Genomic DNA, 19,259 nt, shown 5'->3' with positions numbered 1-19,259 from the left:
ATCACACTCAAAACTCTCTTAAATTCCCAGAGAAACAATAAATCACACAAGGATATTCTTTTGAGTTTTTCTGCTATAGTAGGTTGACCAGGCCTCCCTGTCCCCAGCAATTTCCTGCATCCCTTTCTATACAAGCTTAAGGCGCTTCAGAGTCTTAGGGAAAAAAAAAAAAAAAACAGCAGGGTATATGTAACATTGGATACAAATCTTTCTCTGAATAGAACAATGAAACAGTTAACAAAGCATTAAATAGAATAAAGGACAATAAACCAGAGTAAAATACTAAATTCAATACTAAATGGAAAACTTAACAAATAAACTAATGTGTGATATAACAGACACACAAATTATCCTGAGCACCTGGACAAAGAGGTAAACTGAAAGAAAGGGCAGAATGTTAAGTTAAAAGCCTTCATAAATAGATGAATTGTAAGTTGTTTTTTAAAAGAATGAATGGAGTCAGCTGATCGAATTAATTTCGGGATGTCATTCCAAAGTGTGGGTGCTATGGAGCTGAAGGCCCTGTCACCCATAGAGTGCAGGTTAGTGTGAGGCACAACAAGATTACCAGAATCAGAGGACCTTAGTAGGCGAACAGGAGCATAGTGATTTAGAACAGGCATGTCAAACACGCGGACCCCGGGCCGCATGCAGCCCGCAGCAGAAATCTGTGTGGCCCGCATGACAGATCCTAGTTAGCACTGAACTTGTACAAAATGATTGATTCAATCACAAACGATAGTATTCTGCATCTTCGGTGTTACTTATTGACTTTTCTTACTTTTGCCTTCTAACAAAAGCGCGTTTTCCCATGGCATTACGGTACCGGAAATGTCATCTGCTAGTATAGCCATGAGCCTTGACAAGTTAATGAGCCGCAGCATCACAACTGAAGTGCTAGGCTGCAGCAGGGGTGGCCTTAGGCATGTGCAAACTGTGCACCTGCACAGTGCCGCCAAATCCCAGGGGCCGCCACGCCAATATATATTGAATATAAAACAGAAAGAGAAAATAACGACAGCTGACGGCAATGTGGCCGAAAAACATTCTGTTTCTTGTTAATTAGTACGCTGTATTTACAAATGTCACTAGAGTCAGAGCAGTAAGCTATATGTAGTATTATAACGTTCTGCCGTAATGAGAATATCATGGGTCGCCACTTGGTTTTCAAGTTACAGACACGAGTATATAGAAGCGTTTCATGAGCACTAGGCGGCTATGCAGTGTCTGCAACGGATGTGGCCATCCGCCGTGCATAAGATACCGTATCGACATTGCCAGGTGAAGGGGCCACCGATTTTTTTTCTCTGCCCAGGGCCGCCACGAGCCTAGAGCCGCCCTTGCTAAGGCTACACTACTGACTGGGTTGCTGAGACTGGCCACTGGGCAGAACTGACCATCACGAGTAGTAAAAGCCCGCATATTTTCACGTTTTTTTGCTTTAGTTTCATGTAATTTTGTGTTAGTATTTTAACGAACAGTTAATGCAGACTATAGCTGAAGATCTGAAGTGGACGCGAGAAGTTGGTGAGTTGTTTATTAACATTTTTGTGATTTTGAGTTTGTAAAATTATTGTAGGTCAGGTGGCTTTTTGCATATCGGCTTATTTTACAATATAAACTTTGAAGTAAACTTAGTAAAGTAAAATTTGATTTTTGGAGGATTTGTTTTCCAACTTGAATTACTGAGCAATGAATTCAGTGAGCATTTTCGTGATTTCAGTTCACACAAACAGGGCATTGCGCTGTTTACGTCACCATACTCTTACAACGTTGAGAATGCGCCTGAGAATATCCAAATGGAATTGATAGAAGTGCAGTCAGATTCTATTCTGAAGGCAAAATACAACGAAGTTGGTGTGCCAGGCTTGTATGCTTACCTGCCACCCTCGTATGTGCAGATCCGTAAGTTGGCATCGAGAGTACTGTCTATTTTCGGAAGCACTTACCTTTGTGAGCAATTGTTTCTGTTAATGAAAGCTACCAAAACCCCACATTGCTCAAGACTTACCGTCGAGCACCTTTCATCCCTCATAAAAGTTGCAGCTGCTCAAGATTTCAAGCCTGATATTGACGAACTGGTTACTAACAAGAGATACCAAGTGTCGGGACAAAAGAAGTAAATCTCACACTGTAAGGCTCCTATATAAGCAATGAATATAATAAAATGAATATCAATCATCAAGACACTATATAAAAGCGGTCGGGATTGTCATTCCATCCCGTGAGTGCAAAGCGTAGCGGTATTCCGCTTATCACAGACTTACTACTTGCGGCTTGCGGTACGAAGCGACGCGATGTGAGCAGAGTTCTGGTGCTCCCATCGTTCCCTTGCTTTTGTGCGCGATGCGCTGGAAAAATAGACAAAATTATGTCTCTGGAAATAATTAATGTTGATGGAGTACAAATGCCTCACTGCGTAGTAAATATCAGGGGAGATGGTGCTTGCTTATTCTCATCTATAGCTTTTTTAGTGCATAAAACTCCGTCTTTAGTGGTACAGATTCGGGCTGACATTGTACAACATGTTTTAAGTAATTGGTCAAGGTTTCAGCCATTTACAATGATGCCGTCAGGAATCTCTTATACAAATGAGCTTCAGTATCTCACTGAAATGTCAAAGTGTCAAACTTATGGTACCATTTCTGAGCTAATGGCAGTGGGAGACTTGTTCCCCTATGAGTTTCAAGTATATTATTATGGAGTCCTACACTCCAAGTTTGTACAGGCACTCGAAGGGATAAAAAAAACTTAGGTTTTCGGGAGATGTTATGAATGGGCACTTTGATGTTCTCATTCCCTACACTTACATGCCCGATGTACACATGGAGGGCCCACAAATTGAGGATAAAAGTCGGTTGCCTTAAAAGGAGGGTGAGCCTAGTAATATAATAAGGACCTAGCTAAGAGGTTAAGACTCTAATTCTACACTGTTGTATGGAGACTGCATGGAAATAAATTGCTTTTCTTTAAACTTTAAACATTAAGTGTTACATTTTTTAAAGTTTTCAGTATTGGAAAGAAAGCTACAGTAACTTTGTATAATAGTATTTGTTACAGTACAGCTCGCTGACGCACGTATGGCAGTCGAAGCGGCCCACCAATGGTAGTGAGTTTGACATGCCTGATTTAGAAGGTCACTGATGTGGTCCGGTGCAAGGCCATTTAAAGCTTTGTAGGTTATTAATAGAATTTTATATTCAATCCTGTAATACACAGGCAGCCAGTGAAGGCAAAGCAGGATGGGTGTGATGTGCTCACTGTTGCTGTTTCGAGTAACGACTCTTGCAGCAGAATTTTGAATCAACTGGAGCTGTGATATAAGATTAGAAAAGGAGAGGAATGAGCGAACACTGGATATCTTACAGATAAATAGATAGATAGATAGATACTTTATTAATCCCAAGGGGAAATTCACATACTCCAGCAGCAGCATACTGATACAAAAAGACAATATTAAATTAAAGAGTAATAAAAATGCAGATAAAAACAGACAATAACTTTGAATAATGTTAACGTTTACCCCCCCCCCCCCCCCCCCCGGGTGGTATTGAAGAGTCGCATAGTTTAGGGGAGGAACGATCTCCTCAGTCTGTCAGTGGAGCAGGACAGTGACAGCAGTCTATCGCTGAAGTTGCTCGTCTGTCTGGAGATGACACTGTTTAGTGGATGCAGTGGATTCTCCATAATTAATAGGAGCCTGCTCAGTGCCCGTCGCTCTGACACGGATGTTAAACTGTCCAGCTCCATGCCTACAATAGAGCCTGCCTTCCTCACCAGTTTGTCCAAGCGTGAGGCATCCTTCTTCTTAATGCTGCCTCCCCAGCACACCACCGCGTAGAAGAGGGCGCTCGCCACAACTGTCTGATAGAACATCTGCAACATCTTATTGCAGATGTTGAAGGACGCCAGTCTTCTAAGGAAGTATAGCCGGCTCTGTCCTGTCTTGCACAGAGAATCAGTATTGGCAGTCCAGTCCAATTTATTATCCAGCTGCACTCCCAGGTATTTATATGTCTGTACCCTCTGCACACAGTCACCTCTGATGATCACGGAGTCCAGGAGGGGCCTGGACCTCCTAAAATCCACCACCAGCTCCTTGGTTTTGCTGGTGTTCAGGTGTAGGTGGTTTGAGTCGCACCATTTAACAAAGTCCTTGATGAGGTTCCTATACTCCTCCTCCTGCCCACTCCTGATGCAGCCCACGATCGCAGTGTCGTCAGCGAACTTTTGCACGTGGCAGGACTCCGAGTTGTATTGGAAGTCCGATGTATATAGGCTGAACAGGACCGGAGAAAGTACAGTCCCCTGCGGCGCTCCTGTGTTGCTGACCAAATTGTCAGACCTGCAGTTCCCGAGATGCACATACTGAGGTCTGTTTGTAAGATAGTCCACGATCCATGCCACTAGGTATGAATCTACTCCCATCTCTGTCAGCTTGTCCCTAAGGAGCAGAGGTTGGATGATGTTGAAGGCGCTAGAGAAGTCTAGAAACATAATTCTTACAGCACCACTGCCTCGGTCCAAATAGGAGAGTGATCGGTGTTGCATATAGATGATGGCATCCTCCGCTCCCACCTTCTCCTGGTATGCGAACTGCAGAGGGTCGAGGGTGTGGCGTACCTGTGGCCTCAGGTGGTGAAGCAGCAGCCGCTCCATGGTCTTCATCACATGTGATGTCAGAGCGACAGGCCGGAAGTCGTTCAGCTCACTAGGATGTGACACCTTTGGGACTGGGGTGATACACTATGTTTTCCAAAGCCTCGGGACTCTCCCCTGTTCCAGGCTAAGGTTGAAGATGCGCTGTAGAGGACTCCCCAGCTCCAGCGCACAGACCTTTAGCAGTCGTGGCGATACTCCATCTGGACCCGCTGCTTTGCTGGCACGAAGTCTCCTCAGCTCTTTGCTCACCTGCACTGCTGTAATTGTGGGTGGGGATGTCTCTCCTATGCTGGTATCAGCAGAAGGATGGGTGGAGGGTGTAGTACTCCGAGGTGAGAGTGGGTTAGGGTGGTCAAACCTGTTAAAGAAGTTCTTCATGTTTCTCTCGATGGTGGCACCCCGCTTCGAGCTGCAGCCAGTGATGATCTTCATCCCATCCCACACTTCCTTCATGCTGTTATTCTGCAACTTGTGCTCCAGCTTTCTCCTCTACTGCCCCTTCGCTGCCCTGAGCTGGACTCTGAGTTCCTTCTGCACACGCTTGAGCTCATGCTGATCACCGCCTTTAAAAGCCCCTTTCTTCTGGTTCAAAAGGCCCTTGATGTCACTTGTAATCCATGGCTTGTTGTTAGCATAGCAGCGTACTGTTCTTACTGGAGCTACAATGTCCATACAGAAGTTGATATAGTCAGTAGTGCAGTCAACAACCTCCTCAATATTCTCACTATGTGATCCATGCAGGATATCCCAGTTCGTAGTTCCAAAGCAGTCTCTCAGAGCCTGCTCTGCCTTGGGGGACCACTTCCTGAATGAGCGTGTGGTTGTAGGTAGCTCCCTCACTCTTGGTTTGTAGTGAGGCTGAAGCAGAACCAGGTTATGATCTGCTTTCCCAAGTGCAGGCAGCAGGGTGTCTCTGTATGCGTCTTTAACGTTTGCATACAGTAAGTCAATAGTCTTATTTCCCCGGGTGTTACAGTCCACATACTGGGAGAAGGCAGGTAATGTTTTGTCCAGCGTAACATGGTTAAAATCTCCAGCGATTAGCACAAGCACCTCAGGGTGCTGTGTTTGCAGTTTAGCAACAGCAGGATGGATGATGTCACTCGGTATCTCCACGTCCAGCCAAGGAGGGATCTCTGAGCATCTCTGTCCGCTCTAACTGTGCTAAACCCGGGTAGCTCCACGTTAGCATCTGGGATGGTGGTAGTTAGCCACGTTTCGCAAAAGCTCAACAAACTGCATTCTCTGTAGGTGCTGACATTTTTCACAAGCGCAGCCAGTTCGTCGATCTTATTTGATATTGAGTTCACATTTCCCAGGATCACAGAAGGCACTGAAGGCTTAAAACGCCACTTTCTCGCAAGCCACTTCATTTTTAGCTTAGTGCCGGCTCTGCTGCCACGTTACCACCTTCTTACCTCGTTGGGAAAATAGGGAACCACACCGACACTGGCATTTGTTCTCAGCACTTGAAGTTGACTACTTGAATAGACGAGTCTCGGCGTGTAAAAATCCATGTCCACATTGTAAAAGTGTCCAGGGAACGATTCCACATAAAAGAAAGTGATAGGAGTGATCAATAAAAAATAATGACTCTAAAATGCATTTTTAATGCTTAGACTTTTTCCTCAGTTTAACTTTTTTACCATACGGCATCTTAATTAATTCACATGAGACTTGTTTGCACATTTCAAAATAAAAATATTTTACCGTATATTAAAAAATTTTAAAGTTTTAAAAACACACAGAGTAACAGATTCTGTAAATTGCTTAACTTCTACCAATCAGCAGTGTTTTGTTAAAAGCAACCTTGGCAAAATCCTCAAGTCTTTTAGGATAAACTATTTTCTATCTTTGAACATGTATACACTGTAATATTTATATTTTCTTCTATATAAATTTTCTGAATATCTGTTTTTCAAATCTTTCTCAATATTCTTGCCTTCTGAATTAAAATCATTTGATTCACTTTAAGACATTCATTTGTGACTTTTTCTGTCATTTGGTCATTTTAGAACTAGTAGATAATTGTCTCAAATTCCTTCAGGGTTTCTTCATATAACGCTGCATCAATTTTCTTTGCTTTCCTCTTAACCAATTTTGCAGACTTTTTTTTTCCATAGTGCTGATTTTCAAAGAGACCTAAAGTCTCCAATGTGCAGTGCTATGCAATTAATAAAATATTGTTTCAAAAACATAAATTTGTGTATACTTAAAATCCAGTAATGGTCCGATAAACAAGGGCCTCATCCACAACTATCACAAAAGACTGCAGGCCATCATTGATGCTAAAGGGAGCAATACACACTATTAAGAACTAAGGGTTTGCAAACATTTGAACAGGGACCATCTCATTATTTTTTTTTTGTTTTTTTTTTGTTTAATAGTTCAGCCATTCTGTGATGCCTTATAGTTTAGTGGATTCCATTAAAAGTAAATGAAATGTATTTTTTCTGATCAGTCATCTTTTCTTGACAATGGTACAGGTCAGGTTGGTGAGCATGTACTAGTACAGCACGTTGCTGCACTCACCACGTGACAAAACAGCTCGGGATCCTGGATGGCAAACCCCAGGCAGACACACGGTCCAGTCCCACTGTAAAGAAATGACACTCTATCTTCCGCAGGCAGGTGTTACGTGGGCATCCCCTTGGCCTGGTCCAGCCACTCGGGTCCTCAACAATGAAGACCCTATGAGCCTTATCACCCTCAGGGAATCGCACCACATGGCTGTAGTGCCGTATCTGACGCTCCCTCAAAATGTAGGTAATGTGCCTCATTTGGGACTCCATGAGCAATCGCTCATTTGACACAAAGTCAAACCAGCAGTACCCAAGAATTCTCCAAAGAGACACAGTACAGAAGGAATCCAGTCCTCTTAGGTCATTGGATAGTGTCCATGTCTCGCAACCATTTGGTAAGACAGGAAGCACCATGACTCTACATACTTGAGCCTGCATCCTTTTGCAGAGATATCGGGAGCGCCACACCCCTTTCCAGCGAACTCATGACCCCCCATGCTCTCCCAATCTGTCTACTGACTTCTAAGGAAGAGTCACCATAGACATGAATGTCACTGCTGAAGTAAGTAAACCTCTTGTCACGGTTGACACTCTTTCCACAGACAGACAAACTGCTTATGGCCGTGCCTAAGAGGTCATTAAAGGCCTGGATCTTGGTTTTTATCCAGGATACTTGCGAGCCCAAACACTCAGACTCCTCTCCTCTCTCGAGAGCCCTGATCAGAGCCTCCATTGACTCCGTCAAGATCACAGCATCGTTGCCAAAGTCAAGATCAGTATGCAGTATGGTACTATTCTTACAATTTCTGCCAGGGTATATAAACTTACGATGTTTACAATTTTCATTTGTTTATGTTGCTCATTTAAGTACGGTATTTCTTTTTGTGTTTTTAATCAGTTTTATGTGGTCATAACTTTAAAATCTGCAAATGCAAATGTTTTGTATGTGCACAGCAGTGCTTGAAATGGATGTACATAAATGTCGATACCCTATGTGCTACTCTGATGAATTAACATGAAGAGCGAGGAGCAGTAGCTTCATGTGTTGTAGCACAATTTCTTTGGCTTCCCCATTAGAAATTCAAGTGTCATAAGACTGGAGCTGGGGTATTGTATGATATAAACACAGGGGGAGGGATTGGTGAGTACTCTCTTGGAGTTTCCAGGGCTGCATCTGGTGGCATAAAGTAGTCTAAGTGGAATGGATAACCTTGATCAGAACTGGTGCAGTAGAAAACACTGCCAGTATGCATGTAAGAGCGCTGCTAATCAAAGCAAAAAAACGTACCTTTGCAAAGATATTTGGATAGTGTGGGAGTGGGGCATCCCTGTTCAAAATAAGCAACTACACATGTACATGTAAACGATTTTGTAGGTTAGAGCTGGGAGTCCCCTTTCAAAATCTATGCAAATGTACATTACAATGGTGTAGCTTGTGGGGGACCTGCTAAGTTTAAACTGACTGTGAATGCTGCAGGTGGTATTACATGTAAATAAAATCAAAGACCAGAGAGGGTTTGAAGATGGGGGCAGGTGTGTATCCCTTTAAGCCTTCATGCACCTTCATATAATAGTGTAACATTAATAAGGGACTGTAATGTATATGCTGTAATTGAGAAAATAAGGTATTTAAGCCTCTGAAGACCCCACCCTTCTCCCACCCACTGCGTTGCTCCTAGCTGGTCTTGGATCTGAGGACACTACTTCCACCTCTACTTCTCACTCACTCCATTTTTGTTTTCTAGACATAGCACCTGGCACTGGCGCTCAAGGTTTATAGCATGCTTGCTAACTGTTGACCTTCACATCTTCCTTGAGCTTTGCCAAACTTTCTCCTTTTATTTCATACCTGACTGTAGATGCCAAATGTGATCAGACTAATCTTATAGAAAACTGTCTGTATAGTGTTAAATCATTACTTGGAGTTAATATTTTTTCAGCATTCTTATCTCTTTTAGACTCTTAGACTTGGACTCTTTTATTTCTGAACAGTTTCTATGAAAATGTGTACTTTTAAATCCAGCCCCTTTAACTTGTTAAGTGTTAAGGTCTACGTTTTTCAAGTGATGGCATGATTGTCCCAGCCGTCAGTGTGAGTCTGTGTATAAATTAGCATGTTGATGTGTTTATGGATAATTTCCACTCTTTATTCTAAACTTTCTTATTTACAACGGCAGCTGTAGCCTTGCTAATCTCTAGTCTGTTCACTGATTTTTTTTTTAGCTGGTTACGGTTGCAGTATTGATATTTGGAAATTCTTTATGGTTATCCTGAATGCTGGCTCTCTGGCACCATGACTGAGTATAGCTATCTCACCTCAAAACATAAACAAGGATAACATTTTTTCATTTCATTTATAATTCAAAAATTGTTCTTGTTCAGTGGGTGTGAAATGCCACAATTCTCTTCTTCTTTTTATTTTACTTTTACAAGTTGAACTCCACTCAAAAAGGGTATTTTTTTATATGTTATTTACCTCATGTCATCTGTAGTGATGGCCAAGAAAAAAATTTAGTCTTACTTTTGATGGAAAACTAAGATTTAAAAAAAAAAAAATGTTTCTTACATAATACAAGTTAAAAAAAAGTTCATGGGAAAAAAAAATAAAAAGTAAATTGTGTTACATAGACAAGACATTCCACGTGCCAACCCGAAAGGACTGTCTCAAATTGGGACTCAAGTATTGCCATGAAGCAGGTGATGCCTCAGCACCAAACCAGTTCTGATCCCCAACAGGCCTGACCCCACTGGCTCTCCAATGGTTTTTACCTCTATCCAGTGATCTAAGGTGAAGACTGGACTCCTTCAGTACTGTGTCTCTTCAGAGAATCCTTGGGTAACGCTGGTTTGAATTTGTGTCAAATGAGCGGTTGCTCATGGAGTCCCAAATGAGGCACATTACCTGCATTTTGAGGGAGCGTCAGATACGGCACTACAGCCATGTGGTGCGATTCCCCTAGGGTGATAAGGCTCATAGGATCTTCATTGTAGAGGACCCGAGTGGCTGGACCAGGCCAAGGGGATGCCCACGTAACACCTGCCTGCGGAAGATAGAGTGTCATTTGTTTAGAGTGGGACTGGACCGTGTGTCTGCCTGGGGGTGTCAACCTTGTCAAGAGGTTTGCATACTTTAGCAGTGACATTCATGTCTGTGGTGACTCTTCCGTAGAAGTCAGTAGACGGATTAGGTGAGCATGAGGAGTCATGAGGTCGCTGGAAAGGGGTGTGGCACTCCCGATATCTCTGTAAAAGGACGAAGGCTCAAGTCTTTAGAGTCATGGTGCTTCCTGTCTTACCAAATGGTTGCGAGACATGGACACTAACCAATGACCTAAGAGGAAGACTGGATTCCTTCGATACTGTGTCTCTTTGGAGAATTCTTGGGTACTGCTGGTTTGACTTTGTGTCGAATGAGTGGTTGCTCACAAAGTCCCGAATGAGGCACATTACTGCATTGTGAAGGAGCATAAATCATAGCACTACGGCCATGTGGCATGACTCCCCGAGGGTGATCCTCTTTGTTGAGAACCTGAGTGGCAGGACCAGGCCAAGGGGATGCCCAGGTAACACCTGGCTGTGGCAGATAGATGGTCATTTCCAGAGGGTGAGACTGGCCCATGTGTCTGCCTGGGGGTTGTCAACTGGGATCCTGAGCTGTTTCGTTATTTGGTGGATGCGGCAATGTGCTGTACCAGTGCATGCTCCCTGACCTGAACTGACCTGACCTGACCTGTGTCACATAATCCACATATCAGTTATCCAGTCGTTTGCTCACAGCATGCCAAACACATTGATTTTTTGCTGAAAACTGTTAAATAGACTGAAAAATTTGAGCATATAGAGAAATAGAAAAATAAGAGCATGTCATAAACAGGATTTTCATATAATGCTAAACATTTGAATTGACGTCAGGATTCATAACTAATGAATGTAGGGGAGAAATAGACCTGTTTAAGGAATCTAAATTACAGTTAACCTCAGAACCTCCTCATCCAACAACAGCACATAATTCTTTTCATCCCTTGAGATGGAATTTGTTCTCGATGAAAACAATTTCAGCCACATTATACTGTAAAATAGTATTTCAAAAAAGCATGTTTTACGTACACTACTAGTACATGTAATTATACAGTATTATGTTAATCACCATTAATGAATAGTATGGATGAATAGTAACTTTCTCAAGCTAAATAAAGAGAAAACTGAAATCTTAGTGATTGGCAATAATGGATACAATGAGGCCATTAGAAATAAATTGGATGCATTAGGATTAAAAGTCAAGACAGAGGTAAAAAGCTTAGGTATAACTGTTGACTGTAGTCTAAATCTTAGATCGCATATTTTCACTTAAGAAACATAGTAAAAGTTAGACCTCTTATATCATTGAAAGATGCTGAGAAATTAGTTCACGCATTTGTTTTCAGTCGGCTAGATTACTGTAACGCAATCCTCTCAGGATACCCAAAAAAGACATAAATCGTTTGCAACTAGTGCAGAATGCAGCTGCTAGAATCCTAACCAGGAAAAGAAAATCAGAGCACAATTCTCCAGTTTTGATGTCACTACACTGGTTACCTGTGTCATTCAGGATTGACTTTAAAATTCTGCTTATGGTTTATAAAGCCTTAAATAATCTCGCCCCATCTTATATATCGGAGTGTCTGACATCTTATATTCCAAATCGTAACCTCAGATCCTCAAATGAGTGTCTCCTTAGAATTCCAAGAGCAAAACTTAAAAGAAGTGGTGAGGCGGCCTTCTGCTGTTATGCAATTAAAATCTGGAATAGCCTGCCAATAGGAATTCGCCAGGCTAATACAGTGGAGCACTTTAAAATATTGCTGAAAACACATTACTTTAACATGGCCTTCTCATAACTTCACTGTAATTAAATCCTGATACTCTGTATATCCAATTCATTATAATAACTATTCATGGTGGCTCTAAAATCTGTACTAACCCCTACTCTCTCTTCTGTTTCCTTTTCCGGTGTCCTTTTGGTGGTGGCTTGCACCACCACCATCTACTCAAAGCACTGTGATGTTCCAACAGTGATGGATTAAAAGCCAGAAGTCTGCATGACCATCATCATCAAGTCCTTCCATGAGAACCCTAATTACAAAGAGGACTATTTCATTTATGTTAGGTAGAATGCCCAGCGGGGACTGGGCGGTCTCATGGCCTGGAACCCCTGCAGATTTTATTTTTTTCTCCAGCTGCCTGGAGTTTTTTTTTGTTTTTTCTGTCCCCCCTGGCCATCGGACCTTACTGTTTTTCTATGTTAACTAATGTTGTCTTATTTTAATTTCTTATTTTGAATTTTTCTTTTCTTCATTATGTAAAGCACTTTGAGCTACTTTTTGTATGAAAATGTGCTATATAAATAAATGTTGTTGTTATTACTTTTAACACTAGAATTACCAGTCTACCGAAAACTTGTAGATCTGGCCCACCTTAAAACCGTTCTCACCTCTTTTTGTCTTCTAAATGTGCCAATTAAGACGAGCAGCAAGCAGCCTACTATTCCATTCCCCCACCGCCACAGAACGTTCACTAAGTTTTCCCAGCTCATGCCTTGTTTGATTATTTGGGAGTGACTGAAGTGCTGGAGTTTTAGAGTGGAAATAATAGATCGTTATTTGGAACACACGCATTTCATGTGTGTTCTGTTTCTACAGTAATCTGTGTAAACACATTGTTAAAGCAGAAACGTTTTTCATATTTTAGTAGTAAATGACAAAATGTAGGCATAAACTATATAATGTATGAAGCCTGAAGTCCAAAGATCAAGTAAACACTTTCACGTAAGATTCAAGGAATAGACAATAGCTTCATTGGTATAGCGGTAAGATTTGCTGACTTGTAATCAAGAGTCCCCTGTTCGATCTCCTCTCACTCCTATATTTGCCTTTTTCAGTAGTGAGCTGCTCCTTTTGTTAATATTATACAGTGCACACATACATTTGGTTTGCATCTGTAACACACAGTATGCATGTATAGGACTTGTAATAGTTAGTTTTTTTAATTTTTATTCTCTCTAAATCACGATCACGATACATACTACCGCCCCCAGCCCACAGGGATCTGACGCTGTTATTTTTCATTTGAAACAGAATAACTGGTGAGTGGTGTTTTGAGACAATGGAACTGGACATTCTCTGATCTGGAGGGATAAAAGCTGACACACAAATGCTGGCGAATCTGCCTTCTTCGTATCTCACTGTCACTTGATTTTTTTTTTTATTCAGTTTTATTGAGTGTTCCTGCTCACACTGAATTAGTGTATAACTTATGGTGTATGATGTCAAAAAAAAAAAAAAAAAAAAAACCACAGACGTAGGTATATATGATATTTGGAATTATTCGTTTTATGACCTGTATAGTACATTTCGGAAAACTTCGTGGCACAGATGCAACATTATTCATATCATTCATATTCATTCGCATAACATCTTGCGGTTTGTAATCAGTGACTGCGTGTTTTTTTTTCCCCCGATCTTGCCAGTCCCCACATGTTGCTGTATGCTGTTTCTTTTGTACTCCAGGACATGCAGAGGATAGAACAGTACAGAGCAGTAACTTCAGCGCTATATGCAATCATCAGATTCAAATGTTAACTGTTCACACACACGCAAGGATCATCTTTCCTACATTTACAACGTGTGTACCTGTTACAATGTACATGCTTCTCTCTATACTGTGGTCCCTATTACACACCTGAAAGAAAGAGACAATATATGTGAAAACATCATCGCACTAATGCAATATTATTTGAAAACGAACAGCGTCAGATCGGGTGTGGCGCGCTATTACTGAAAGAAACAAAAGATCAACATGTGCGTTGTATGTTTTGTAATATGCAACAATATGCTGAGACTTTATTACTGATGTTTCTAATATCACTCCTGTTAAGATGTCCTCTTTTTTTTTTTTTTTTTTTTTATCTCTTTTCAGATTACCTCTGAAGTGCATTTATTTAGTCACATCAAAGGAAAGAAACATCAGCAGGCAGTGAGAGACAGCAGCAGCATCCAGGGCAGAGAGCTCTCAGACGAAGAAGTGGTATGTTAAGAATAGTGCGATACTTCTCTTCTTGCACTTTGCTATTATGAGATGAATACATTTGGCACATTTAGCCTTTTGACAGTTATTTTTCTATATCTATGGCCCCTGAAATCACTAACTTTTATATTCCTACTGCTGGTGTATAGTTTCAAAGATACCATCCATATCACTTTAAAACTAATGTTTTTATTGGTTTTGTTTCTGACTTTAAGTTTTGTTTGTCAGCATAAAACAAGGTTCACTTATTAATAAACAGTTAACATTACTGTACACAAGTATAGTAAATGTTTTGGTTGTTTGCAAGGTACAGTACACCCCCAAAATTCACGGGGGTTACATTCCTAGAGCACCCTCGAATTGTGAAAAACCACGACTTTTGGATGTGGTTAAAAAATGCCTTTTAAATGCCTATTTTTATAGTTTCAACCCTAAATACAGTATGCCTCCAAAGCAAACTCAGCTTAATACATTAATACATTACCTAAAAATTTACCTTAATACATTACCTAAAAACAGAATGTAAAGGTAAACCCGTCTACTGTACAGTACTGTATTGCTATGTCTCCCACGGTGCTAGAATGTAAAATACCGTTGTTACCGCTATATGTACTGTAATTCATGCAAGCACGTTTTCTTCGGTATGCGCTGTCATTTTCTTTGTTATAAGTAGAGTAAATACATAATAATTTCATTTAATTAAAATACAGTAAAATGTACGGGTATTCACCAATGATAAATGATATTAATGATGATGAAGTTAGCTGTGCAGTACGATGCACAGGATTTAAAACTCCTCAGGTGGCACCTCTTCTTCAGGCGCTTCTGGAGGAGTCGAATCTTTGTACAGGTCTTCTTCTGGTGGGGTTTCGTGCTGGCTTTTCTTTATAGGTTTCAGGAACATTGTGATAGGAAGTTGCTACATTGTCTCCTGCAGCGAACTGCTGGTACAATTTAAGTGCTTTCTCACGAATGATGTTACCGTCCAAGGGGATGTTCTTCCTGCAGTCGGTGATCCACCGTGCCAAGGCAGATTCCATCCTGATGATATTTTTATTCCTTACTGTCATTACCTTTTTGGCACTATCACAGAAACTTACAGATACGGTACTCCAGATCACTACTTCGTTCTTCTTTATGTAGAATACGGTGCTTTCATTAATGCCATAGTGGCACGCTACTGCAGCATAACTTTTTAGTTCCCAGAGCAAATCCAGTAGTTCAACCTTCTCCTGGAGTGTGTTAAACGTCTTCTGGCACTTAGGCTCCGTTCCAGAAGCCTTAGAAGGTGCAGAGCGATTGTACGACATTGTGTGCATTTAAAAATAACAAAACAATAACAAAATGGAAAACACGTGGACACTCAGCTGGAGACGCGTCACATGGCAGCAGTCAATCAGCAGCAAGGAGAAATGAATAACGCTCTTGGATTGGCTACTTTCACCATCCCAAACCGCATTTCCCTCAGTGGTTGTTTCCTGTTCTCTCTACAGCACAGTATTGCCACGAAAAAAGGCATAAAAAATTCTGGAGGATATTTACGCTTTCCGCCAACAATTAATAGTTAAGTTCTAAGAAAAAATCCGCGAACGACTGAGTCTGCGAACCCTGAACCACGACTTCGCGGGGGTCTACTGTACTTTTTTCTGACTCCCTGATATTTTTTTTCAGATAATACAGTTAAATGACCTTAACAACTACATTAGTTTTTGAAATGACCTAATGATTTGGAATTTTTTAATTTTTTTTGAAAAAAGTTAAATTTAATAGATCCCATTTGAAATTTCTTTTCTAATCTTTTGTTGTGAAATTTAAGAAAATATTTAGTGTAATTTTAATTTAACACATGTCATTCTTAAGGTTATATTTAAACAAAAAAGTGACCTGTCAGTCTTATACTGCCAACTTTGTGTGAATGTTTTATGATATACTCTTGCAGCAAATAACTGGAGATAGACAAACATATAATGTGATTGTCTTCAGATTATTGTCTGATACTGCACATTGCTGTCTTGCTATACCCAGAATACAATTTCCTGTATACAGTATATCTTGAAGTCAAACTTTTATATATTTTTAATTAGACTTCCATATATTTAGCGTACCATACTGCTTTGGCTAGGAAGATATTCTTTGTAGCTGTGTTCATATTTAGTTTGTGCTGAGCTTGTACGCTAATGGCAGATTATGTGAGCACTACTGGATCGATTTCTCAGGAGAATATATCGCATATGTTTGACTACATTTTCAATATGCATTTGGCACTCACGTTTATTGCTTGTAGCATATCCTGTTTTAATATAACATGTATCACATTCATGACCTCTTGTGGTTTGATTTACTGGATTTTTTTATTATTAACCTTTGATCTTTTACCACTGGTCTCTCACTGCTGACACTTAAGCTACTTGTTTTCTGTGATCTTCAGCAATATTTTATATTGTTTTTAAATGTGAGACTATTTTGATTCAGAGCTTTATGTAGCTGCTAGCCATTACTTGATGAAATGGAAAGGGAGGTGACTAAGGGTGAAGGGTCGCACTTCCAGGACAGATGCCAGTTAAAGGTCACTTCCATAAATCCTTGACAACTTGGTTTACTAAATAAAAACCTCAGAATATGTAAAAACCCCTTGAACTGTGGGAGTACCTTTCCCTCATTGACATTTGGGTTTTGAGGAAGAAATAAATAAAAAATTTTATTTTTCTTGACTACTTTTTAATTCACTAAATTTCTAGTGAACTCAAAAAGTGTGACCTGCTGGTCAGTTTCCACCTGAAAAGTTAAGTTTATTAGAGGAAATATTGGCAATCAGCAAGATTTTTAACTTTTTCTATTCTATTTCTATATGCCAGTGTAGTATATTCTATATTCTATGTCATTTTGTTTAAAAAGTTCATAATGGAGTTTTTAAATAGAATTCTTGGGAAGAGCATTTTAGCTTTAGTGATGTGGTTTTGATATCATTTGCATTTGTGAAAAAAAAATGTGATGAACATGTCATAGTGACAGAGTAGAATAAAGAAAAACATATTTAATGCCACAATAGGTGTACAGTATTAAATAGTCTATCATATTACTTTTGACAAAAAGATAGGCAGTGCATTTATAAGCCTGCTGTGCCTCTGGCTACCGTCTTTGTTTGCTTTTGTCTTTGCTTTGTAAAAAAAAAATCATTAATATGTGACATTTGTGGATTATGCCTTTTTTGAATTGTAAGGTTTTGCAAAAGCATAAACTCTTGGTTTAGTAAGTACTTGAATTAAATTAATCATTTCGGTCAGAAATGTGTCTGATGTCCATAATTATTTACTGCAGGTGCAACTTTTTCTCTAAACTGCTACATGTTTTTGGAAATTGCCTGAGCAAAATTAAAATTTACCCAATACAGTTTTTAGTGTCTTAAAACAACCCCACAATGTATGAAGGAAAAGCTCATTTATGTTTTTTGGTAGTTGATTTTTATTATTGTGCACAATAAAATATTACATCAGTAAATAAAAAGCATTATCAAGTCAATCACAGGACACACTCGGCTTATTCTGGATCAGCCCAGAGTAGACAGTTAACATAAACATTATGTCTCTGGGATGTGACTGAATAACTAAAGTATGGGAAGAAAATACCCATGTAGGCTTGGGGGGAACAAATGAATGCTGAACAGGAAGTGACTGGACTGGGACTCAAACCAAGATAACAGAGCTACAGTGTGAAATACCAGCACCAATTGTGGAATCATGTGCACTAATCTGTTATACTTTAAGAAGGAAATCTGTATGTTCTCTTCAACAGATTAGTACCTTGGAAAAATAATATTAATTGCAGGCAGGAAACAAGATCAAGGTTAATCAAGTTATGCATATAGAATAAAATCAAAAGTAATAGTTGCTACAAGAGCAAAAATATATCTTACTGCAACTAGTTTCAGCACTGTCATCATGTTTATCTTATATTCTCATGTTTTGTATTATAAATTTTTTTACATTTATCTTAACAAATGGCTATCATCGTTAGCTTAAGGATTAGATATACTGTATGCTTTGTTTAATTGTATTTAACACTGTCATTTGCATTTGTGCTCCCAGTGACAGATTAAAATATTAATATATAAAATACTCTTTATAAATATAAATATAAATAATATGTATGTATGTATGTATGTGCTGTTGAGCTGTGAAGTGTCTCTCACGCAAGCTGGTGACCCTCAGAAACTTGTCTTCTGATTGGGTTGTGACTTTGGGTCTACCAGATCTCTTCCTATCAGAGTTTCTTTCACTTTCCTGTTGTCTTTGGATTGTGTAGGACACCACTGTACTCACTGACACTTTGATTTTTTTTTTTTTTTTACTTCTAAGGGAGTAATAATGTTTTGTCTCATTTTGTAGAATAGCAGGTATGCGGCTGGGTTTTAAATAAATAATCATGCACCGAAAAGGTGCAGGTTCCAGTTGGGTGCAGGTGTGCGTGAGTGGGTTTCGCTCCGCAGTAAATTGCAGAACTGGCTGACCGTACCGCATGCATGTGTGGAAGTGTTTAGTTCAGTCTGACACCTCAGTGATGCCGTGGAATGAGCGGCTTCTCGCACACATACTTAATTAGGAAGTTAAGAGTAAAGGAGTCTGCATGGAACAGCAGTGGAAAAAAAGAGAATCGAGCAGGAAAATGGAAGGAGAGAGATGGGCAGGAGTGAGAGAGAGCAGGTTAGACAGGAGGAAGCAGGCGGACAGGAATTGAATACCAGAAAAGAGCTTATGGCCAGCGCTTAGGAAGGGGCTGAGGGATCACTCCTGCTCAGCGACTATGGAGCAAGAGCAACCATTGTACTCAGGGTGTGCTGTTGTCAGGAGGAGCCATTGATCGGCAGCGTTGGGAGTACAACACGCTCTTGCCGGGTGAAGCCAAGGATAGGCACTGGTGTGAGCAGAGCAGGGCTCGGCAGCTATCCATGGAACATTGTGGGATTGGTGGCAGGGACATAGGCCAGAATAATAGGTTGCCTTCCCCTGTTGGTTT

The 19,259-nt window shown here is 40.3% G+C and overlaps 2 protein-coding genes across 2 annotated transcripts in view; one reads left to right on the top strand and one right to left on the bottom strand.

Moving 5' to 3' along the window:
- Window positions 1-19,259, top strand: part of scaper (S-phase cyclin A-associated protein in the ER) — a 720,649-nt gene that overhangs the window by 306,793 nt on the left and 394,597 nt on the right. Inside the window, 1 exon segment of the mRNA XM_051920308.1 lies at window positions 14,139-14,246. Coding sequence (XP_051776268.1) covers window positions 14,139-14,246 — 108 coding nt within the window.
- LOC127526109 (uncharacterized) overlaps window positions 1-19,259 on the bottom strand; it is a 416,670-nt gene that overhangs the window by 43,402 nt on the left and 354,009 nt on the right. The gene's annotated exons all lie outside the window — the stretch shown is intronic.

This window comes from Erpetoichthys calabaricus, chromosome 17 (assembly GCF_900747795.2).
Source record: "Erpetoichthys calabaricus chromosome 17, fErpCal1.3, whole genome shotgun sequence".
NCBI classification, from domain to species: domain Eukaryota; kingdom Metazoa; phylum Chordata; class Cladistia; order Polypteriformes; family Polypteridae; genus Erpetoichthys; species Erpetoichthys calabaricus.
Note: the sequence above shows the minus strand (reverse complement) of the source record. Positions and strands in the feature narration are given on the sequence as shown.